The sequence below is a fragment of the Nomascus leucogenys genome, chromosome 4, assembly GCF_006542625.1.
Source record: "Nomascus leucogenys isolate Asia chromosome 4, Asia_NLE_v1, whole genome shotgun sequence".
NCBI lineage: Eukaryota > Metazoa > Chordata > Mammalia > Primates > Hylobatidae > Nomascus > Nomascus leucogenys.
The window spans coordinates 37,774,731-37,799,922 of NC_044384.1; the positions used below are offsets into that span (position 1 = coordinate 37,774,731).

Sequence of the window (25,192 nt, forward strand, 5' to 3'; positions counted from 1 at the left end):
AACCAAAAATCACTTGTACCCCAAAAGCTATCGAAAAAAAAAGAAAAAAGAAAAAGCAGCTTGGTCTCCACAAACACTTCTCTTAACTGAGACACTCCTTTCTATTGATTCCAGGTCTTAAGATACAACTCTTTCAACTGATTTCCAATCAGAAACTCTTTGAGTCCACCTGTGGTCTGGAAGCATCTCTCCTTTGAGTTGTCCCACCTTTCTGGACTAAACCAATATACACCTAACATTTTTGATTAATGTCTTCCTGTAACTTCTGTCCCCCTAAAATGTATATAATCAAACTGTAACCCAACCACCTTGAGAACATGTTCTTGGGACCTCTTGTGACTGTACCTCAGGCCTTGATCACTCATATTTGGCTCAGAATAAACCTCTATAAATATTTTACAAAAAAAGAAAAGAAAGGAAAGGAATGCAGCCTGGTTGACATCTTGATTTTAGCCCAGTGAGACCCATTTTGGACTTCTGACCTCCAGACTGTAAGATAAGTTGGTAGTACATTAACTACTAAATTGGTGGTAAATTTCTACAGCAGTCATAGGAACCTAACGTACAGAAAACACTTTCCCACACCATCATCTCCAAGGATGAAATGGGTGGATAAGCTAATCAATGGCTGATACAGCTTCTATCTTCATGTTTCTTTATCCACCCACTCCAAGCAAACTCCCTTCCAGTTCTTTCCTCCATATAGCCAGAAAGAAGGGCAAGATGCAGTGGTTTAGAACTAAGAGGAAAATGCTTTTAGTCCTCAAACCTAGTGTTTTCAATTTAGCTTTTTCACCCTTTTTAAAACAGAGTTAAACATTGGCATATAGGGCACTAGTGATATTTTCATTTCCATTATGCTAACGTCCCCTTTGTACATAGTTCCTGAAAATACTGTAGGATTCAAATATTATTGGATCCTTTATGCAAACTTCTCAGGCCTTTATGCAAACTTCTCTAACCATTCTGAATACAATCGTATAGCTTGCTGGCTTTAATCTAATAGTTCCCCAGTCTCATTGATAACAAAATTGGTTATTAATAAATCACTCATTTATTATTGACATATTTATTACTAATTCATCTTTGAATTGTTTTTATGAAAACAATAATAATTTCTAATATTGTCCTGGCAGCAACTTCCTGTCAGAAAGTATAATCTCTAAACGATGATAAAGAGACAGACTATGTTAACTTTCTCTTATTTCATATTAATTCCTTTCTGAAGCTAACAAACACATTTTCTCTTATTAACATGTTCAGCTGTTTATTCAGTTTGTGTGTTCTTACCACGTTCTTATTTTTTGATCATATCCCTATTAATTGGGCTTCTAAAAGAAAGCAAAATGTTATATCTACTCAAGCAAAATGTTTGTGGAACAGCAGTGTAAAAAATCTCTCAAATTTTAATTACACATGCTATTACTATCCCTAGTTTGCCAAGCTAAAAGTTCTCTAACTATTATAATGTATCTTCTCTCACAGAAATATTATTTCTTCTGTTTGTTTTTTATTTTTGACACTTCCAAGTAACAAAAGAACGTGAACAGAGCTTGCTGAATAGTATTTAAAAACATAAAATGAACATTTCAATGAAATATAAGATGCGCTCCGCCCCCCAAAAAATGTGCTTATTCATCTCACATACCAATATGCAAACATTTAAGAACATTATATTAATACTATAATGGCAAATACCTCACAATGACAGTATAATTATAGATTACTGTCATTAAAAAAACATAATAAAGCAGTAATTGACATTAACTGTTGCTTTAATAGAAATTCTTAAATATGGACTAGAAATTGATTTAGAACATTTAAAAAGCAAACTACCTTATAGTTTAATAAATCACTGCATTGCTTCAGCAGAATAAAGAAAATACCTCTAGCTCTAGCAGAATAAACTTCCAACTGAGCCAAAACAAAATATATTTGTAAATATATATCTGTTAATAGTTCAAATAACATTTGTAGTCCGAGAAGTACTTGTCAAAAGGACTTCACAAAAGTAAATATGTCAGAACAAATTAATCTGCTTTATGGAATTTACTTCATTCTCCACATCTTGCAGAAACTGATACTAATAAAAGCCAAGGATAATTAATTCGTACTTAAAAACTTCCTTGGCATATTCTCTAAAACTATCTCCACCAAGAAAATTATTTACATTAAGACTCTAAATGCTGTTGGCTTTAAATTGTTATAATAACGAAGGTTACACATTGTAGTTTACAGTTCACATACTTCTAGTCAGATATGCCTCATATTTTTAGTAATTTTTGCAAATGTATCCTTCTCATCCTCATCAAGTGTCCTGTCACATTACCAGGATCCTCTTCAGAAACATGAGAAACTCTTCCTGTAAGGTAAGATACTGATTTGGTGATTACATCATGTATAATCTGATTTATTTTAAAGTCCTAAGCAAGCATAACTTCTTCTTTTTCATCCAGGTATTCTTGTTCAGGAACTACAGGAGGACTAACAAATTAAAGAACGAATCACTGCAACTACCTAAGTAATTTTGTTTTTTCCCTATTTACATCACTTTTCTCCTGAATAGTTTTCACTGTAATAGTTTTTTTCCTTTGTTCCAATCTATTTGACATCCTATGCAGCTTTGAATTTCAACTCCCTGAGAAAGGTAAGGATTTGCTATAAATTCCGGTCAAGACTTTACATGTCTTTGTTAGTGTGTTGTTTTAAAAATATTCACTGGGCTCAAAGTGAAATTCACATGTGTAACTTTAGGGGCTTGCCAGGAACTGAGAATTTTAGTTCAACATCTTTCAAATTTTTTAGAACAAATTCATCAATTCTTCTTCATCACAAAACCAAAACAATATCCTTTAAAACAGTGAATTAAATTTCTTTAGTACTGATATTTTCTCTAGCCTCCTCATCAGAAATTCCTTTAAACTCTTTTTCTTCAGCTTTGCCCCAGTTATTTCTTTGGGATCTTCCTTTACTCCAGCCTTTTTCTTCTTTAAGCTTTGCTTGTTTGATGTTTGCCTCATGCTTTGTCAATTGAAACAATACCCCGAAGAGTTAAACAGACCAATGACTAACAGAAATTTTTGAGTTTGTAGAATGGCAGATAGAAAAAGAAACCACTTGCTGAAACACAGAAACTTCCTTACTTAGGCGACAAAAGAACTGGTTGAAATCAGTTGGAACCAGGATGGCCAACTAAAGTTTGTACAGAACTTGCTAATGTCACAGCCTAAATTTCCACCACGTGGTTTATACTAACTCTTCCTGAATTTGCACATGGGACCCATGAAGAGGCATGAAGAGATAACTGCACATGCCCAAGGACTTTGCAGGCCTCCTCTTTCCTACCACCAATCACTTGCTAATGCCCAAGGACTTTGCAGGCCTCCTCTTTCCTACCACCAATCACCTGCTAATGCCAGTATCCATCCTCTAAACCTTTTGTAATAAAATTACTACCTTAAAGCCAGCACAGGGAGACAGATTTGAGCTTGACTCCTGTCTCCTTGGATGTTGACTTTCAAATAAAGCTTTCCATTTCTCAGAAACCTGGTGTCACAGTATTGGCTTTTAATGCATCAGGCAGCAAGCCCCCTTTGCTCAATAAGACTATCACAACAGTTTTCTGAATTGATCACTTTCTTCTCAAATCATTGCAGAGGCTTAAATAAGGCACCCAGTTTCTTTCAAGATCACGAGTCTTCTTAGCAAACTTGTTCTGGTGCAGTCAGGCCAACTGTGTTGACGAACTCTGTGTCTATGGGTGTCTGTGGCCTAGCAAGCACCCGGGGCCTCAGGCTAGTCCATTGCTTTTTGGGCTATTTGTGTTCCCGGGCAGCAGCCTGGGCTGTACTGGTCCTTAGGGTCATCATGGGCCATGCCTTAAAGCCTGGAGGTATGCATGGTGTCAGTGCAGAGATGTGAAGAAAACTGACTATGGAAAGCAGTGCCAGAGGGGAAGGCAAATGACCAGGCTTGGAGGTTGCCACAGGGCTGGTGACTGCAGCATGGGTGAAGGTGGATGAGGGGTATCTGAGGTGAAGACCAAGAGGAGGTGAGGAGGAAGCTGCAGCCAGGGTGGAAGCCTCCACAGAACCAGCTATTCCAGTTGCAGTGGGAGGAGGTGGAGTTCCCTTTTTATGCTGAACAGCATCCCATTGTGTGACTATATCACATCATTTTTAGCCATTCACCAATTGATGGACACATGAGTTGTTCCGCTTTTTTTTGGCTATTATGAATCACACTTAGAACATTAGTGTGCAAGTCTTCATGTGGGCATATTTTCATTTCTCTTGGTAGATAACCTGGAGTGAAATTGCAGTATTGTATGCTACGTTTATATTAACCTTTTTTTAAAAAAATCAAACTCAGATTTTTAAAATTAGATTTAAAAGGGAACGTTTGATCAAGAATCAAGCTTATTGAAATTAAATCATTCACTTACTCATTTACGAAACATTTATTGAATTAGACATTCTACTAACCATTTACTATTACAAACAGTTAACTAAACATCACTGGTTTTCTTTGATAAATGGTAATCTTGCAAAGGCTCATTTATGGACACATCATTATTTCGTGCTGTGTAAAATTGATATAGGAGTTAAGAAGAAATCACTTAAGCAGATAGCAAGGGGATGGGAGTCCTCGGTAAGGCTTTTTTCTTTAATGAAAAGCAGCTCCTAATCATTTGCTAACAAAGAGCAGCCTGTAAAGTTGAGCTGCAGACATAGACAAGCTGGCAGCTTGCATGGGTGAATGCCAGCAGAAACTAAGGACTAGGCATTTTCAAGATGGTGGCTTCATCTTCCCTTCTCTGCCAGTCACGTGTTAGACAAGATGGACCCAATCAACTGGAAAGCCCATTTGCATAAGATTAGGGTGTGGCGACCAGCCTTCCACATGCACTTTGCAAACGTCATACCTGATGGAACCAATCAGAAACCGCCTCCTCAAACCGGACTATAAAATTTGGCACATTCACCACCAACCAGTCTCTTCCACTCAGAGACCATCAGTCTTTTCCACTCGGAGACACATCGTGGGCCATGCCTTAAAGTCACGGTGTCAGTGCAGACATCTATAGAGGAAGCTGTTTCTCTTTCCCTTCTCTTCTACCTATTAAACCTTTTCTCCTAAACTCCTCGTGTGTCTGTGTCCTAAATTCTCCTGTGACAATGAACCCCAGGGTAGGTACTCCAGACAATGTACCCACTTCAAAAGAGCTGAAAGTTCTTTTAAAAATAGAGGAAAGGGGGGAAAAAGTGTACTTAGCACCTAGTTTTGCACCACAGAAGGAAACTGGCACTCACAGATCCTGCTGAAGTTACTGGAAAGGGGTCCTGATTAAGACTCCAAGAAAGGGTTCTTGGATCTCCTGCAGAAGAATTCGGGGGAGTCCACAAAGTGAAAGCAGGTTTATGAATAAAGAATGGCTACTCCATAGGCAGAGCAGCAGCATGAGCTGCTGGTTGGCTATTTAATGATTATTTCTTGATCATATGCTAAACAAGGGGTGGATTATTCACGAATTTTCAAGGAAATTCTCAGAACTGAGGGTTCCTCCCCTTTTTAGACCACATACGGTAACTTCTTGATGTTGTCATGGCATTTGTAAACTGTCATGGTGCTGGTGGGAGTGTCTCTTAGCATGCCAATGCATTATAACTAACTTATAATGAGCAGTGAGGACGACCAGAGGTTACTTTCATTCCCATCTTGGTTTTGGTGGGTTTTGGCTGGCTTCTTTACCACAGGCTGTTTTATCAGCAAGGTCTTTGTGACCTTATCTTGAGCCAATCTCCTATCTCATCCTGTGACTAAGAATGCCTAACTTCCTGGGAATGCAGCCCAGTGGGTCTCAGCTTCATTATACCCAGCCCCTATTCAAGATGGAGTTGCTCTAGTTCAAATGTCTCTGACAGTGATGGCCCAAGGAGTTCTGAGGTTTGGGGAGATGCAGTTATACTGAGCTGTATGTGGGTAAGACCAGGGCATAAGGTATGATTAGGGAGGTCTGGGTTTCTTGTGGTGAGGGACATAAACTGAGGTAAAGGACATAAGATAAACGACACAAGGATTAGTCCTGACAGTCACAAGGCAGATAGTGCTGGTGACAATCTAATGCAAACACTGAAGATATAAATTCCAGTGAAATTCTTTTTTTTGAGATAGAGTTGTCTCGCTCTATTACCCAGGCTGGAGTGCAATGGTGCAATCTCAGCTCACTGCAACCTCTGCCTCCCAGGCTCAAGCAATCCTCCTGCCTCAGCCTCCCAGGTAGCTGTGCTTACAGGCGTAAACCACCACACTCAGCTAATTTTTGTGCACACACACACACACACACACACAAATATATATTTTTGAAGAGATGGGGTTTCACCATGTTGTCCAGGCTGGTCTCGAACTCCTGGGCTCAAGTCATCTGCCTGACTTGGCCTCCCAAAGTGCTGGGATTACAGGCATGAGCCAGCCAAATTCTAGTTAAATTCTACGGTTCATGCAGAAATGGGTTACCCTACCCATTTTGAGCTTATTTCCATTTCTCCCATTTACATGCCAGAGTTTTAGAATGGCAATACTGGGATGCTACGTTAACTTCTATTTTAGATAAATCAGGCTCCTTATTTAGGGAGTTATTTGGTAAAATCAGACCAACAGAAAATTGACTGTGACTTAAATACTCTTTTAAATTCATCCCAAAGTTACACTATGCAGTGGGTCCACTAGACTCATTTTCTTATGTTCTATTTTGACATTCCTAGTGTTTTATACACAATTAGCGTGTGATATCAGTATTAGCTTTTTCTGTATGAAATACTAGTCTCAAAATTAAGTGGCTTAAAATAACCATTGACTTAGCTCATGATTTCGTGGCAACCTTTCCTAACAAAAAACTTTTTTAGACTATTTATTCATATTAAAGTTGTTCATATTCCATATAAAGTATATGAAGTTTTAGAAACTACATATTTCTTAAAATGTTACAGCAAATGAAAATAATACTGCATTTTGGAATATGGGTTATCTACCCTCAGGGTAGATAAAAGTAAAAAACTAGTGTTGAAATGCAATGTACCAGCCCATAGCACTGAACAAAATGAACTTTCACTTACCAGTATTTACATAGTACCCATTCTTAATATAAACCGCTCATTATATAGAAAAGTGCTTTTTGTTAGGTTTTTTAGCTATGTAGCCAGTTAAAATTTATTTTTTCCCACTATAGACAAGAAAGGGAAAATGAGGTTAGCATATAACAAGAGATACCTGGTTGGGTTGGATGACCAGTGTAACAGGGCCTCAAATGTATCTTCTGTTCTTATGCCTTCCCAGCCCTGGCCCCTGATCCCCAACACTGGCCTATTGAATCTCTGGACTAGAGGAAAACTTAACATCTGATGTACTGATTAAATCAGGCAGGCATTGGAATCCCCTGCGAAAACTCACAAGGCCCACCTGCAGATTGATTTAGCTGCTCAGGAGTGGGGACTGGGAATGTGCACATTTAATAGAGTTCTCAGGAGGTTATGACATGCCCATTCCCACCCTAGTTCTTACAGTGGACTCTGGTTCCTGTGGTCTAGTGCAGCCACTTATCGGATGCAGGGGTCCCACCTCAGCTTCTCTAAGTGGTCACCCAGATGGGATGCTCACTATCTTCTGAGGCTTATTCTGTTTTTCCTTTTTTTTTTTTTTTTTTTTTTTTTTTGGTTTTTAGCTACTCTATACTATATTCAGATTTCTTTCATTTTTACCTAACGTTCTTTTTCTGTTCTTAGATCCCATCCTGGATTAGGTGGTATGCATTCTTATAAGTGAAATATCAATATATCAAAATTACTCATTTTGGCGAATCAGTGTATTTTCTGTATATAATTATAGAAAGTCCACATTGTTCTTCAAATTTACTCGTAAAAAATTATTTTCCATTTGGCACTAAGGTTTATTCTCAAGGTGTTCAATCTATATCAGTTTTTATTTGAAGCTGTGTGATCTATCTAAAACAAACATTAGTAACTACTTACAAAATGCTCCTTAGAATCTCAATCTGGTTTATTGTTTTAAATCGCAATGTTCTATTTATGTGCAAAAATATACTTAAGGTATATTATGGTTGTAGGTTAACAATTGCATTGGCAAGATTCATTTTACCTTTATGTTTTTACTGAATGATCTATTTTCCAACCGAAGGCAAGTATGAATATGTGGCATGATGACACAACACCTTTCCTAGAAAAGTGTTTACTGACTACTGAGTGTGCCTTTGGTAATCCTGTTAAAAGCTATGAAAAAATAAAACATGACCAAAAATAAGAAAAGGAATAAGCCTTGTCTTCTGGGGATTAAAGCTGAATTGACCACATACCCACAAATGCACACATTAGAGGTCAGTACTATCACTACCATTACCTAAGTGAAAAATGAAAGCTGAAGAATTTAATAGTCAAGACTGTGATCACTGGGGTCTAACTCGACTTCAAATCCCAGCTCTGCTCTCACCAGCAGCTTATCCTTGGGCAGATGATTCAATTGCTTTAAACTTCAGTCATTTCAACTAAAAAATGAGGAGACAATTCTATCTCATAGAATGAGATAAGGCATATGAAGCAATCAGTATAGTCCTGACATGTAATACTGAGCCCCTACATCATGTTGACTGCTATTATAACAATATATACCCAGCTGAAAACTCAATAATACAAATGAGCTGGGGAACACCTAAAACTAGCATATGGAGAATGATTTTTGCTAACCCCAGCAAAAAGCAAGGCTGTATCACCCTTTATTTGGGAATGTTAACCACACTTTTCTTCTTTTTTTCCTATAGCCCCAATAACTGCCAATAACTGCCATCTACATTCTCTCTCCTCATCTCACTCTGAATAACTCAATGACCATAGTACTCACGCTTTTTAATTAAAATGATGTGTCCTCACAAATAAATCTCTCAAACTCAAAACAAACATTGTGCTTGGAATAATTACTGAACTTGTCACCAAAGAAGTCACATGGCAATGACAATAAAGAAACATGCAGACAACATTCTGAGGATACAGCTCTAAAGAGTAAAAACAGTGGAATTTGGAAAAAATAGGAGTAAAGAATTGCTTTGAGCAATAAAAACTGTGATTGGTAACTCACTTTTCTTTTTGATATAGGCTTGTCACTCACAGCCAAAAACCCTCAGCAAAACCACAGCTACTGTTTACCCTCCAGAGAAATGCTCCTTCCTCACCCAACATGTGTCATCCTTCCTAGAAAGGTTTATCCTCTTTACAATTCTTGTTAAGGTGGCACTGAATACAAAGTTACTCATGATCGACTTCCTTACTAGTTGTCAGTGTCTACCCTTATAGAATTTCATGTTTGTGTCAAAATTATTTAATGAGTTCCTTATAAACATGCTCCTATCTAGGCAGAGTGCTGTGGAGTTTATAAAGATGAGTAAGATGATACACTTTTGCCTTCCAGTTAGCAGAGTTAAGTTGATGCTATTGAGACCATATGCCTCCCAAAGCTGAAGATACTTATTTTCTTAGCCCATTAAAGAAAAAGTATGCCAAATCCTGACATAGGAGATGCAAGTGTAGGAGTTCACAAGGAAGAATGGTCAGTTTCAACAAGGGTAATTCAGAGAAAAGTTTTGGAGGAAGTTGCAATAGAAATATAACTACAAGAATGAGCATACAGAGGGCTAAAAATGTCTGACCAACAACGAAAAAGACATAAACATGTAAAGAAAAAAAGAAAGGTAGACGATGGAGCCTGCCCATTTAGTTTATATATAAGCTCTCTTAAGATGATGTACAAAGGTATTTTCATTTTTACCGTTTTTCTAATCAGCAGGTATGTTTTATACAAATCACATTCCATATGCCTCTAGAGTGTCTCCTAATTACATGCTTGCCCTCTCACTGGTAACCCCACTCTAAAGAGGCAAGCTCAGGGCTAAGAATTTGAGACAAATACACGTTATCATTAACGGCATTCTCCGAAACTGTGCCACAATTTTACCTTCATCTTCTCTGTCACTTGATTTTTAGTATTTATTCAGCACCAAAACAATTCTTTTTCTTCCAAGACCAAGCCATATGACTATGTAACATATTAAGTTGCAAAAGATTATTACTATATTGTTCATACCATTTGTATATTTGTATTTGTTCTTTTTCCCCAAAGTTCCAGCAAAAAAGCTAGAGGGATTAGTTCTAGTCTTAAAAGACAAAAAATTATTTTGCTTAATTCAGAAAGAATATATTACATTAACAGGCCTAGGTGAGCTATTTCAAAAAGGTTTTTGTTCCTCAATTCCTTTATATCATCAAAAAGCTTTTGAAATCTAAATTTGCATCAAAAAAACTTATTGCAGAAAGACAATTTACATTGTCTTACATGAATATATAAAAATATCTTATGCTCAATACTAAAATTGGGGGTCATATGACCTTTTGGCCAGTTATCTAAATAGCCACATTTTCATATTCTACTTTACATACTTATAAGCTAGAAGAACTATTAACTGTAGTTTATGAAAAATCAATTATTTATAAGAGAAAATGACTATCTTTTAAAAATATAAGCAATTCTTGAACTGCAGAAGAATGAGCCATAACATGTAAAACTTGAAGAAAAATTTTAAGTAGAACTTTAAACATGTAAATTAGGCAAAAACAAACAACAAACAAAAGTGAGTGGCAGAAGAGAGAGGAAAGAAGGAACAAACAAAAACTTGTAAACTGTGACAATCTAAATTCAGGTTACTGCTGTCCTGAACTTGTAAACTGTGACAATCTAAATTCAGGTTACTGCTGTCCTGATACAAAGATATAAGAGGAAAAAATAACATTTTAAACTCAAAAACTAAAATGTTTTACTATTTCAACATATTACTTCCTCCAGAACTCTCATAACATGTACATAAATAAGAATGTTTCTCATTTCTTAATTCATTAACAATGTATACATTTGAAAAAATATATACAATATTTCAAAACAAACCCTTCAAGACTATATTTAAGCAATGACATCCAAGGAAGCAGAACTCAGGTACCATGTAATATTTGGAAAATATGGTAACTTAAAGATTAAGTTTTCTCTTCCTTGCTGGTTACTCTGAAGTCTCCAATATACACAGGTTGCTCCTAACGTGGTTTTCTTATTGAGCCAAGCATCTTGATGGGTTAATCCCAGTTTCATTTTCTCCAGTACTACAAAAATTAAAAAGAAATAAACAGAAAGTAATTTACTTAATTATTCACAAAGATAAACAATAGTCTATAGTTTTAAAAAAGACTACTAATAAAATAAAAAGTGCATAAATTAGTTTGCTAAATGCTACCAAAAGGATTGCAATTAACTATACTGTATAGGATTCCTGAGGCTTCACTTAAAAATCAGTTTATATGAGAAAATAATTCAAGGAGAGGGTGTCTGCTGACTGTAAGCTCAAGATGAATGCAATTAACATGAGATGAGCAAAAATCATCTCATCCAGCACTAGGAAGGCAAAAATCCCACTGAATTCTAAAGTGATTTAGATGAGTAGTATTTTAAGTAGTGTGCTTGGTTCTTGGTGCCACATTTTGAGAGGCTGTGAAAACTTGTAGCTTATTCCACAGAGTGCAACTACTTCATTCCAGAAATGGTCTGGAAATCAAATCAAAGGAAGAAGTCAAGAGGCCAAGTGAAGAGCTGTTTTGGGGCCAACACTATTAATGGTGTTCAATACTGAGATATCCCCAGTAGGAATAAAATCAACGAAGATTTCTTTGTTTGGCTGAATATACACTGAGTCATCCATAACTCGTGCCCTTTTTGTTTGATACAAATATACTGGCATTCTCTTGGAGGAATTATGAATGCTGTTTACATGTAATAAAATTCTGTTTCTAAGACCTTCACTTCATTATTACTCAGAGAAAAAGTGAAGGCAAAAAACCTTGCTGACAAGTGTGTCTGTGTGTGTGTGCACATGCATGTGTACATGTACAAATGTGGAAAATGCCAAGATGTTGATGGCTTTTAAACTGACACATTTTAAAGTGTCACTCTAGAAAAAAACTGGCAAGATTTATTTTTCATGTGAATAAAAATAATGTAATTTAGAATTTAAGAAGCAATTTAAATATTTTTAGTAAAGGCAATTATCAGAGAAAATAAACTTCCTAAATAAATGGCACTTGGCACTCATATAAAACCACATGTTTATTTCGTGCCTACCATGTGCCAGGAAGTGTGTCAGATACTGTGGGAGATCTCAAATTAAGACAAAACACCCGAGAACCAAATTAATATAGACAATCATACACACACACACACACACACACACACACACACTCAAAAGTTGGGGAAATAGGAGGGAACTCATTCCATGCAAAGAGAAGAGGTGTATTGCCTGGAGGTAGCGGGGGTGAATCAACAGAGCTACAAAGAAGGTTCTTTTTGAAGGCTTTTGGAGATGATAAGGGCTGAAAGTGCAGGTAAAAGCCAAACTGCAAAGGGTCAACACTAACTTACGAGGGAGTCTAAATAACTTGGAAGTAATTTGGAAGCAATGAAAAACTGCATATGTACACGTGTATGCTTCTATGTATGACAAAAATGTTGCTATTGAACCAAAGGTCTCTAATATACCAGCACACCTTGTTTTATTGTGCTTAGCTTTACCGCACCTCACAGATATGTTTTTGTTTTGTTTTGTTTTGTTTTTTAACAAATTGAAAGCCTGTGGCAACTCTGCTTGAACAAGTCTATCAGAGCCATTTTTTCCAACAGCTTGTGTTCACTTTGTGTCTCTGTGTCATAGTTTGGTAATTCTCATAATATTTCAAAATTTTTCATTACTATTCCACCTGCTATGGTGTTCTATGATCAGCGATCTTTGTTATCACTCTTGTAAATGTTTTGGGGCACCATGAACCGTGTCTGCATAAGATGGCAAACTTAATTGATAAATATTACGTGTGTTCTGACTACTCCACCAACTGGCCATTCCCCCATCTCTCTTCTTCTCTTTAAGCCTCCCTAATCCCTAAGACACAACAATACGGAAATTAGGCCAATTAAGAACCCTATCATGGCCTCTAGGTGATCAAGTGAAAGGGAAGAGTTGCATATCTCTGGCTTTATATTAAAAGCTAGAAATGATTAAGCCTAGTGAGAAAGGCATATCAAAAGCTCAGATAGGCCAAAAGTTAAGACTCTTGCATCAAAGAGACAAGTTTTAAATGCAAAGAAATGTTCTTAAAGGAAATTAAAATGTTACTCTAGTGAATACACGAATGATGAGAGCAAAACAGCTTTATTGCTGATATGGAGAAAGTTTTTGTGGTCTGGATAGAAGCACAAACCAGCTACAACATCCCCATAAGCCAAAGCCTAATGCACAGCAAGGTCTTAACAGTCTTCAATTCTATAAAGGCTGAGAAAGATGAGGAAGCTGCAGAAGAGAAGTCTGAAGGTAGCAGAGGTTGGTTGATGAGGTTTAAAGAAAGAAGCTATCTCTATAACATAGAAGTGCAAGGTAAAGCAGCCATTGCTGATAAAGAAACTGCACACAAGTTATCTACCATTTAGCTAAGATCATTGATGAAGGTGACTAAGTAACAGGTTTTCAAGGCAGATGAAACAGCCTTCTAATGAGTAAGATGCCACATAGGACTTTCACGCTACAGGGAAGTCAATGTCTGGCTTCAAGGCGTCAAAACAGGCTGACTTTCTTGGTAGGGGCTAATGCAGCTGGTGACTTAGTTGATGTCAATGTTCATTTACCACTCTAAAAATCCTAGGGCCCCAAAGAATTATGCTAAATCTACTCTGCCTGTGATCCACAAATGAAACAGTAGCTTGGATGATATCATATTTGTTTATAATATGGTTTACTGAAAATTTTAAGCCCACTGTTGAAGCCCACTGCTCAGAAAAAAAGATTCCTTTCAAAATATTGTTCATTGACAATGTACCCAGTCATCCAAGAGCTCTGATGGAATATACAAAAAGATTAATGTTGTTTTAATACCTGCTAATTCAACATCCATTCTACGGCCCATGGATCATGGAGTCACTCTATCTACTTTCAAGTCCTCCTATTTAAGAAATACATTTCGTAAGGCTATAGCTGCCACAGATAGTAATTCCTCTGATGGATCTCAGCAAAACAAATTGAAAACCTACTGGAAAGGATTCACCATTCTAGATGCCACTGAGAACATTTGAGATTCAAAGGAGGAAGTGAAAATATCAACATTAATAGGAGTTTGGAAGAAGTTGATTCCAGTCTTCATGGATGACTTTGAGGGGTTCAAGAGTTCAGTAGAGGAAGTAATTGCAGATGTGGTGGAAACTGCAAAAGAACAAGAATTAGAAGTGGAGCCTGAATATGTGACTGAATTGCTGCAGTCTCAGGATAAAACTTGAGCAGATGAGGGGTTCCTCCTTCTGGATAAGCAAAGTGGTTTCTTGAGATGGAATCAATTCATGGTGAAGATGCTTTGAACATTGTTGAAATGGTAACAAAGGATTTAGAATATTCCATAAATTTAGTTGATAAAGCAACAGCAAGTTTTGAAAGGGTTGACTCCAATTCTGCAAAAAGTTCTACTCTGGGCAAAATGCTATCAAACAGCATCACATGCTACAGAGAGATCTTTTGTGAGAGGAAGAATCAACTGATGTGGCAAACTTCACAGATTTACAACTACTCAACCTTTAGCAGCCACCACCCTCATCAGTCAGCAGCTATCAACATCAAGGCAAGACCCTCCACCAGCAAAAGGATTACAACTCACTGAAAGCTCGGATGATTGTTAAGCATTTTTTAGCAATATTTTTAAGATAGGCACATAGTTTTTAAAGACATAACGCTACTGCATAGTATCATGTGAACATAACTTTTACATGCACTGGGAAAACAAAAAAGTCATTTATTGCAGTGATCTGGACTTCAGCTCAAAAAATCTTTAAGGTATGCCTTTTTTTTCCCAAATACTTTGAAATGTCTGTGTCTTTAGGAAAAAAATAAGAATAAAAAACATACAGCAGAGAAAGACCCAAAATATTCAACTACTGTACATTTGAAGAATTTTTATAAAAGGGTTTGACAGAACACAGAGGGAAAGAAAACAACAGCATAAAACTAACCTTTCTAAAAGCAGTTAATGAAGCAAACATGGCAAACCCTATCAAGGATGACATTCGAGTGTTTAAAAATCTTCTTTGGAGAAGGTAAGAAAATTAAATTTGTATGAATGAGAAATAAACTGCAAGGCATTTGGGCTGAAAATTATGGGGCATTCTGCTGACTCCTGCTATTACAATAATTAACTAATCTTACAATCTGCAAACATTTGTCATATAGCAAGTGCCTGTATTCTTTGTTTTTTTAAATATCGTGGGTTTTAATGGGTAGTTGTGCAGCAATGCTGACTGCAGTGGAACAAGAGAGCACAGGTGGGTCAATGAAATTCAAGACTAGTTTTGGCCAATGTGCAAAATATATGTTATCCCACATTTAATTTATTTATCTTGCATTAACAGCTCCTGGCGACTCCTTTATACATCACACTTACTTGTCTGTTTACACAGTTGACGTTTTTTTCTTTGATGGGTAGGTGAAAGATTAAGAAAAGTTAAAAGATAATTTAAATTTACAAGTAAAATTTTAAAAACTCACTACTCACAAAAGCTATTCATGTCTCTAAATTAAGACTTTGATATATGTATGTGTGTGTGTGTGTGTGTGTGTGTATGAATATGTGTGTGTATATATATATATATGCAAGGTAAAGCAGCCAGTGCTGATGGAGAAACTGCACACGGGTTATCTACAATCTAGCTATGATCACTGATGAAGGTGACTACACTAGAGAACAGATTTTCAATGCAGATGAAACAGCCTTCTAATGGAATAAGAGGCCACAGAGGACTTTCATGCTACAGAGAAGTCAAAGTCTGGCTTCAAAGGACAGGCTGGCTTTCTTGGTAAGGGCCAATGCAGCTGGTGACCGGAAATAGACACTAATTACTAAATATTTTATATATAAACATTTATATAAAAATACATACATATAAATGTATGTTATGTATTTATATACATATTATTACTTATAAATATAGGACTAGATCTGGGACTCAAAATATTTTGAGTTTGAATCTGGGCTTTGTCATCTATTAACCTTAGTTTTCTCATCTGTAAAACATAACTTGTAGTACACTTACTTCACAGGTGTGAGAATTAGAGTTGATACACAGAAAGAACTTTACATAATTCCTGGCACATTTAAATGTTCAATACTTTGCTATTAATGATTTTTTTTTTCCTGTTGTTATTTCTGCCAAGAAAAATTCAAATAAATTAGATCTGGGAGACAGAATGAAAAAAAGCTGTGTGTGATATATTGGTGTTACATTATTTACTTAAGCCACTGGTAAGGGAATCATCTCATTCTTCAGAAAATTAATTACTAAATTAAAAATAATTTGTTTTAAATTAAAAGGATTTCTATTTAACCCCCAAATCAATACTTTTTGTTTTGTTCACTGAAATATTTTACACTGCTATTCTTCATTCCTAATGATAAAATGAGGTCCCTAAAAATGGAAACTCAGAAATGATGATTTTTCTCTTCTTTTTAGGTCACAATTTTGCATCTATAAAGTAGGATAAAACCTGTGGTTCCAAACAAATTTTAGTTATTATAAAAAGAGTCACACTTGTTTAAAGTGGTAAAATAAGAAGAACTAAATATAAAGGGAGACTATATGAATTACATATACTGAGTGATATGAACTTTTTACCTTTGTACATGGCTATTTGAGTACTCAAGGCTACATGGCTTTCAACCTCATGGGAAGTATCAGTAGGTACTTAAGTAAAACACAATTTAAAACTAGAGAGCATCCCATGTTCTCTAGTCTGGCATGTATGAGGGAACACGAAAGGGGAAAGAGCTTCAATTTGCAAAACGGAATTCAGTGTTAGTGGTCAATTTACATCAAAAGGGAAGTTTCAAAAAAGTACAAAGAGAGAATATGAGGCAAAAGTGGGTCACCAAAAGAAAAAAAAAATGGAAAGTTAGTATGAATAAAGTAATGCTATAAAAACAAAACACACATATAAAAAGATTTGTACTTATATTTAACATACGAGTACTAGTAATGCTTTAAACCTGCAATAGTTTAGTTCTGTTTTGCATCTACATAGTTATGAATCGATTTCACAACTAAATACTAAATGCCACTTAATATTTACAGCAGGAAATAATAAATTCACGAATTAGAGTTTTATCAACATTTTTATTATTAAGGCCAATTATATGTTTGTTAAAAGAGTATATTCTCATTAAAGAATTAAGATATAGTTTATTTTCTACTTATCTGTTCACCTGAAATCAAGACCCAAAATTATACTACAAGTCTGGGAGTAAGGACTTTAAATAAATTGAAGAAAAAAACATAAACAAAAATTCCTGTGTGTGATAGTTCTCCTTTTCCAAAAACAGTATTAGCTATGTATGGTCCTAAAACAGAACTAGCTTTGCTGATGTATCATGTAAGATCAAATTTTAAACAAAGTTCATCAAACGAAAATACATTATGGTATATTTAAGACTAACAGACTAGGGTTGTAAGTATATCTAAACATTTACTATTGTTACATTTACTATTCAAAAGCTTAAAAATGAAAACAAAAACAAAATTCCACTGACCCAGGAAAGAGCGACTTTCAAGTAACTAAAACATGGAAGAGTTAACACCAGCACAAGTACTGATTTCTTAACTGTCAAAGGTGCTGTGACTATACACATAAACCTAAGGTAAATGTTTTTATACATACTCTGAACACAGAAAATGCTTATACTTTACCTAGAGAAATACAAGGAGAAATGGGCTTGAATGGTCTTAGTTCCCAATTCTGAAAACCAAGAGAATCACTCACTGACCTAGAAGGTTGCCTTCTTAAAGATGATGAAAGAGGACAGCAGATAAAGTGAAATCACTCTACACTGGGTTTAGGTGCTAAAGTCAACACAGAAAGGAAAAACAGGAATACAAATTAAAAAAAAAAAAATTATTCAAGAAAAGCCCTTGAGGAGGCAGCACATTAGAGACATGTATCTCTTAAAAAGTCCAAAATCAGAAGCTTTTCCCTCAGCAATGACACAGGAAAACCCTGTTTCTCTGGTTAAGCAGCAAATGGTTTGCACTTAGAAACTATGATATAGATACCAAACACTCAGAATTTTCAATTTTGGGATCACATTCAGCATAGCAAGATGCCATGTTATGCATGAGAGGCACTTGATATCTGGAACACTTTTGAGAGAGCCACTGTCACATTCCTTAGAGGACATGTATTCTTTAGGGGAAATTCAAGCAGAATAACCACACCATTTTCCTCCTTCCATTTTTTTTGTTTCTTTTGTTTTGAAATCCGCCCAAATATATATAGTTGAATTCCCTTAAGCTAAAGGCAACTGGTCTCTAACTTAAGAATAACTGACTATAGAATCAGGTGTCTCTCTGCCAAGACCTGTGCTTTTCCTCCTTGAACACCACAAGTGCTAAGAAAGGATTCCCTTTAAATGGACAGCAGTGCTATGTTCCTAGCATCTTGCGCTGGAACTTCTGAACCTTCTGAACCCAATCTATTGGTTATTTATTTTTTTACAGTCATTCTGAAAAACAAAAACCTCTGTCTCTAGTTAATCTGCCAAGATTTAATTCATTAGATTTAGTATGTATTAACATTACTGGAAACCACATCCTCTTCTCAAGATTTTTACTACCAATAAATGAAAAAGAAGGATGACAGGGAAAAGCAGAAACAGGAAATGGACTGCAGTGTAAGAGATCACCAGTGAAAGGCCTACTTGTGCAACTGTACACGACCCAAACTATATGACCTCTATCTTTCCCACGTATACAACACTCGAAAGCACTGTAAAGATCAGTTCAAGGCCAGACATGGTGGCTCGTGCCTGTAATCCCAGCACTCAAAAGGCCGAGGCAGGAGGATTGCTTGAGGCCAGCAGTTCGAGAACAGCTTGGGCAACATAGTGGGACCTCATCTCTACAAAAAATAAATTAAAAATTAGCTGGGTATGGTGGTGCACGCCTGTACTCCTAGCTACTGGGGAGGCTGAGGCAGGAGGATCACTCAAGCCCAGGAGGTCAAGGCTGCAGTGAACCATGATTGCACCACTGCACTCCAGCGGGGGGCGACAGAACAAGATGCCAAAAAAGATCATTTTGGCATAGAGAAGGGTTACAATGATGCAATTTCAAAGACAATGACCAAAATAAAAGTGTTTTCCAGTGGAAAATTTGTATCACTAATACGTGGGTGTTGCTAGGCAACAAATATTGCAGTGTTTAATCTCTACCCTTCCTAAGGAATTGCATGCTGAAAGAAAACAAGCTTTTGTAGCATTTGGATATAGTTGTATCTAGTAATTCTTAGTCTTCTTTTCGAATGTTGTTTCTTTTATGCTGAAATATCTGTAATTCTTGTAAGTATGGATCAATCTACTCCCATTTTTTAAAAAGTTGGTTCTACTATCCATAATGATTAATGAGAACGTACTAAAATTACCATAAATCGATTAACAATATGGCATCATTATAATAGATGGCTACAAGTGACAAAAAAATAGATGTTGGTCATCTGAATTTGAATGCCTATGTGATTTATTAGTATCAATACTTACACAATGTATGTAGATATGTGAGTTGCAAAGAGAAAATAAACTCTAGAGATCAATTAAGAAACAATTATGCTTTTATAATTGTTATTTGAAAAGATCTGTATGAAGCTAAGACCTCATTTAGTATCCCACGTATGCTTCAGTGCCTAAACAAGTTCCAGTAAAATTAAACATCCATAGGTAACTCTTATTTTGGAGCACAAATTATATATTTAAGGAAATCTAAGAAATATCACGAACATTTTCAAGTTCATCCCTTAGGATAAAGAATATGAAATTCTGGTAAAAAAGAACTGAATCTGTCTGATAAGTTAGAACAAATAACTAACAAGTTTTATTTTATTAATTTTTTTTTTTTGAGACAGAATCTCGCTCTGTTGCCCAGGCTGGAGGGCAGTGGAGTGACCTTGGCTCACTGCAACCTCTGCCTCCTGGGTTCAAGTGATTCTCCTGCCTCAGCCTGCCGAGTAGCTGGGATTACAGGTGCCCACCACCACGTCTGGCTAATTTTTGTATTTTTAGTAGAGACAGGGTTTCACCATGTTGGTCAGGCTGGTGTCAAACTCCTGACCTCATGTAATTCGCCTGCCTCGGCGTTGCAAAGTGCTGGGATTACAGGCATGAGTCACTGAGCCTGGCTGAAAACAACTTTTTATGTGGTTCAGTTTTCTCATCTATAAAATAGGGATAACACTAAAACATACTTGTATTATCACAGTAATGGTTATTTAATTAAAAATGGGGAAGCATTGTATGAAATACATTCTAATAAATGGTGAAGCTGTTATTGTCCCAAACACTATGTCAATCACTATAAATTGGAGAGCTAAGAAATGATATTTAAAAAGTTCATCTACATATTCATGCTGCAATAAACCTCCACTTTTACAAATCTAAGATGGTGATCCTTAGACTGTTAGAATAATTCAAATATTTGTTCTTAACTCTTATTTTCATGTGGCAATAACTTTGATTATCAAGGTTATCAACAATCTATCCTAGTCCAAAAGAGCCTATAACAACCAAGGCTAAAGTGTTAATTACAGGATTTCTATATCGTATCTACTATTTTAATGAAGAACTAGAAAACAGGAACCTAGAAAACAGACTTAATGTTTCTTCTCAAGAATTATAATAATCTGTTAATGTGTATAAAACGATCCCTCCAATGTCTAATTTAAAAGCATGCCCACTGCAATTTTACCAATTCGTTTTGCCATTCATATTATATTTTCTCTATGAATAGAAGAATAGGTACATGCCAATAACTCAAAGAGCTCTCAGCAACTTTCACAATGTAACCATCCCCAAGATGGGGAGAGGGGAGAGGCAGATTTCATTTACTAACCCTTGCAGTAGTCAACATTAGCTTTGTAAAGCAATTAACCTTTGACATTATATTAAATTTATATCAAAAATGGATGTTTTAACCTCAATGTCAATCACTTTATAGGTGTGAAAACCGAGGCCCAGAGACTTTGGTAAACCAAAGTCCTTCTATTACTACTCCCCTAAATAATACTATGGTTCCCCTAAAAACTACTAATTTTTATCAACCTCTTTTTCTCCTCCATTTTTAATAAAAAGAAAAATGGTCCTTCTATTTTTAGATCCAGCAAGCAAAATGGGCATCTTTTGCAAGTTAACAATAGAATTTCAAAACTAGACTACTAAAATAAAGCATGCCACTAATTCATTTTACAGAACTTGAAGACTCAACTTTAAGCTGGAGCACATTAGCTGAGTGGCAGTTAAATCTTCAGAGATGCTACTTAATTCCTCTCTTTTCTGCATATGGAACTCTCTCCTCCCGTCAAGAGGCAGAATCTATTTTTTCTCTTTGTGAATCTGGGCTGCTCTTGGGACTTATTTTAAGAGGACTGCCACGTCTGCCTTCATATCCTCTTGGGGAAATCAGTCACCATGCCGTAGAGCAGCAGTTTGGGCAGGAGTCTGAAATGATGACAGAGGAAGTGGAGAGAGACAGTCCATGCAGAGAACACCTAACTGCCAGACCTGTTGAGTGAAGCTTTGCTGGACCTCCAAGACAAACCCAACTACCAGTCGAATACAGCTGAAGGAGTGAAGCCAGTTAATGTTACAGCAAACAAAAAAACCTCATAGCTGGGCTCTAGCTAAATTCCTGACTGAAGCATCCTAAGTTAAGAAATAACAAATCATTATTGCTTTTTCAGCTACTAAGACTGGAGGTGCTTGTGTAGCTATAGATTACTGAAATTGAGTGTTAGGCAGCAGCACTAACTTCAAGTTTGGAGTTTTAGCTCCATTATATAATTCTCCAGGAAAATAAAGGAGAAAAACCAGAATCTACAAGTATGGAATAAGGAAAACCCATGAAGGAGAGATATTTCTACACTTGTAGATAGAGATGGAGTAAGATAAAATATAAATGACCAACTATAATGGTCTACATTTGCCACAGAAATGCAGACACAGAAGTTAAGAGTTTCTGACTTCAAGCATGTTGTAACTAGTTGAGCTTAAAAAAAGAAAAAAATAAGGTGTACACACAGAGAGATGGGCCGTGGCCAGGAAAAGTTTGATTGACACTAATATAGTATAGTGATGAGCAAGACACTGAAAAGATCTGGTTTAAAAAATACTAAATATGGGAGTCAAAATATTTGTGTTTAAGTCTTGGTTTTGTCCCTTGTTTGTCACAGATGTCAAGTGGTCATGATATCTCTCTGGCATTTTTTCCCCTATACCTCTAAAATATTCTGCTCTGCTATATGTAGAGCAAGATCCACGTGGCTTTAGCTAGCTGGTTGACTTTGATGAGTCACGTACTATTTGAATCACAATTTATTCTCAACAAATGATTGGTTACAATTAATGACCCATGAAGCAGACCCTGAGGCGGCCCTTGTAATAAAAATATGATCAAGACTGGTGTTCAGGGAAAAACACCTTTTTATTGAGCTAGAAAAAGAGTATAAGCTAACATCTAGAGGCAGGAATTCCTTTATGTTCATTAAATATTTTTTAAGTATATAAGGCATTGCACTACTAGGTGACTGATAGACAAAGCCCAGCCTTCAGGAAGTCTGTATTTGAGGAGTTATAAGGGAATCTAAATATTTCTTTCTTTTTTTTTTTTTTTTTTTTGAGACAGAGTCTAGCTCTGTTGCCCAGGCTGGACTGCAGGGGCACAGTCTCAGCTCACTGCAACCTCCGCCTGTCAGGTTCATGCCATTCTCCTGCCTCAGCCTCCCGAGTAGCTGGGACTACAGGCACCCGCCATCATGCCTGGCTAATTTTTTGTATTTTTAGTAGAAACGGGGTTTCACTGTGTTAGCCAGGGTGGTCTCAATCTCCTGATCTCGTGATCTGCCCTCCTTGGCCTCCCAAAGTGCTGGGATTACAGGTGTGAGCCACCGCGCCCGGCCCCAGGAATCTAAATATCTATAATAAAAAGCAAAACATCAGCTAATGTGGGAAAAGTAGGGGGTGGGGGGAAGGAGAAAAAGAAAGCAAAACGTAAGTGCAAGTCGTAATAAAGGTAGAAAATATATATAAATTTAGAGAAAGATGAATCAAAGAGCATTAAGAGCTCTTGGAGGACAGGTTGGATTTTGGCATGTAGAAGTTTACAGAAGATACATTATTAAGAAGATTGATTTCCGGGCTGAAGAAATGACAGCAGCAAAGTTGTCACTATGATGAAAGAGAACAAAATATTTAGAGAGAGTATTACACAACAGCTTGGAAAGCAGCATAGAACACAATAGTCTAGAAGGCCTTAAGTTGCCAGAGATTGGACTTCACTGTTAGGCAATGGGGAAACTGCACACACCTAGGTATCATAAAGTTAAAAAAAAAAATGGGTTAAAAAGATTAAAGAAACAAAGATGGCTTGGTGAAATACTGGTCACTGGCTGAGGGAAAATTCAAAGCAGACAAGCTTTGAGCTTGGATGATTAGGAAAATCATTAAGTGAATGTGTAACACCAGGAAGGAGTTCACAGGAGAGAAGATGAGGGCATAGAAGAAAAAAGCAGCCTAATTTTTCCATTTGCTAACCATTTTCATAGTCATCCTTATTACACAAATAATTAAAATGGGTTTTAAATCTGAAGTTTACCATGAAAGGGTAATCCCTCACTTATCTGTGGATACTGCTAATAGTAAGTCTATGGATAGACCTTTCTGGTGTGTGATGTGGATTGCTTTTCTTAGCTTCTAAACTTTCCCAGCACTTCATCATTCACCAAAACCCAACAAGTGTCCAAGTTTCAATTGCCAAGGCCTCTGCTGGATCCAAAATCATTCTCAAGAGGACGTATAATCACCACTGACTACAAAGAACAAAAATACCTATGCTGGTGCTCCAGAAGTTAGTCATTACTGAGAAAAGCAGACGTTTTGGAATTAGTAACGTGTGAAACACGATTCACTTCATCTGGCTGGTGAGATGTCAAAAAGACTTGACAGAGAAACAGAAAAGATGTCAACTGGCAGGAGAAATGCATGGCTCTCCAAGGACTCTGGGGCAGTACATGGAGAAGGTGAGAAAAATGCACTGCACTCAGAGAACTTACCTGGGCAAACTTGTGAATCTGTTCCACCACTGCAGCAAAAAGAGCATGGACACTCTCATCAATCAGACTCTGCATGTAATGCACAGCCTCTTCATCCGACAGGTCTAAACGGAATTTATCCTGAACCTATAAGATAACACTCTTAGTCTTTACAATGAAGAAAAATAGGGCATATTTTGAACAGACAGAATCAAACTGATGCAGACATTATAAGGTAACATGAGATACTCCTATGGCAAATAAATGACCTGTAACTTATTAGAACTCTGAATGGCATTCTTTGGAGTGTGGAAGTTTGCTGTTTTTGTTATATGCTCTGTATATCACCTCGTTCTTGTTGGTTGTAAACAGTTTTTAAGAAAAAAGAAAAGAAAATAAGAAATATTTCTTAGGGCCCTACATCTCAAAAACAGAAAAACTGCTCTTTTAACTAAAGGTGTGCCTTATTTTTTTGAATCTAAAATCTAGTTACTATATATGATTTAAATTGTGGCATATTTGTTAATAACCCACTTTATCCCTGTTATTCCTTGTGAATTGGATGAAGCAAGGTGAGATTATATTAATATTCTCCCATACCTTCAGTGTCTATATGAGAACAGGAACAATGTCAATCACTGACAAAATAAACTAAATGTGATCTTCTAAGGTTTCCTTTCCTATTGAATTTCCCTATATCCCTGCACAAAACTACATCAATAGGTCTATCATTTCCAAAGATAAAATAAATGTTTTAGTCTTATTTAAAGCTACAGTTGATTTTCAGTAGCATTAAGTAGTAGAAAAACTAGTATATATATTTATGTGCGTATATTTTATATATACATAAAAGTCAATGTTACTGAAGAACTACTTTGTGCAAAATGCCATGCCAAGTATTATACACGCAACATTTCATCCGACTGATAGGCAAACATACAGTAG

General features: G+C 36.4%; 1 protein-coding gene across 1 annotated transcript in view; it reads right to left on the reverse strand.

The window, feature by feature from the left end:
• Positions 1-4,444: 4,444 nt before the first annotated feature.
• The window catches only part of PIK3C3 (phosphatidylinositol 3-kinase catalytic subunit type 3), a 133,159-nt gene continuing 112,411 nt past the window's right edge, over positions 4,445-25,192 (reverse strand). The window contains exons 24-25 of the mRNA XM_003267555.3: positions 24,269-24,394; positions 4,445-11,210 (exon numbers count right to left, since the gene is read on the reverse strand). Of these exons, the coding sequence (XP_003267603.3) occupies positions 11,196-11,210; positions 24,269-24,394 (141 nt within the window). The 3' untranslated portion in view covers positions 4,445-11,195. The remainder of the gene's footprint in view (positions 11,211-24,268; positions 24,395-25,192) is intronic.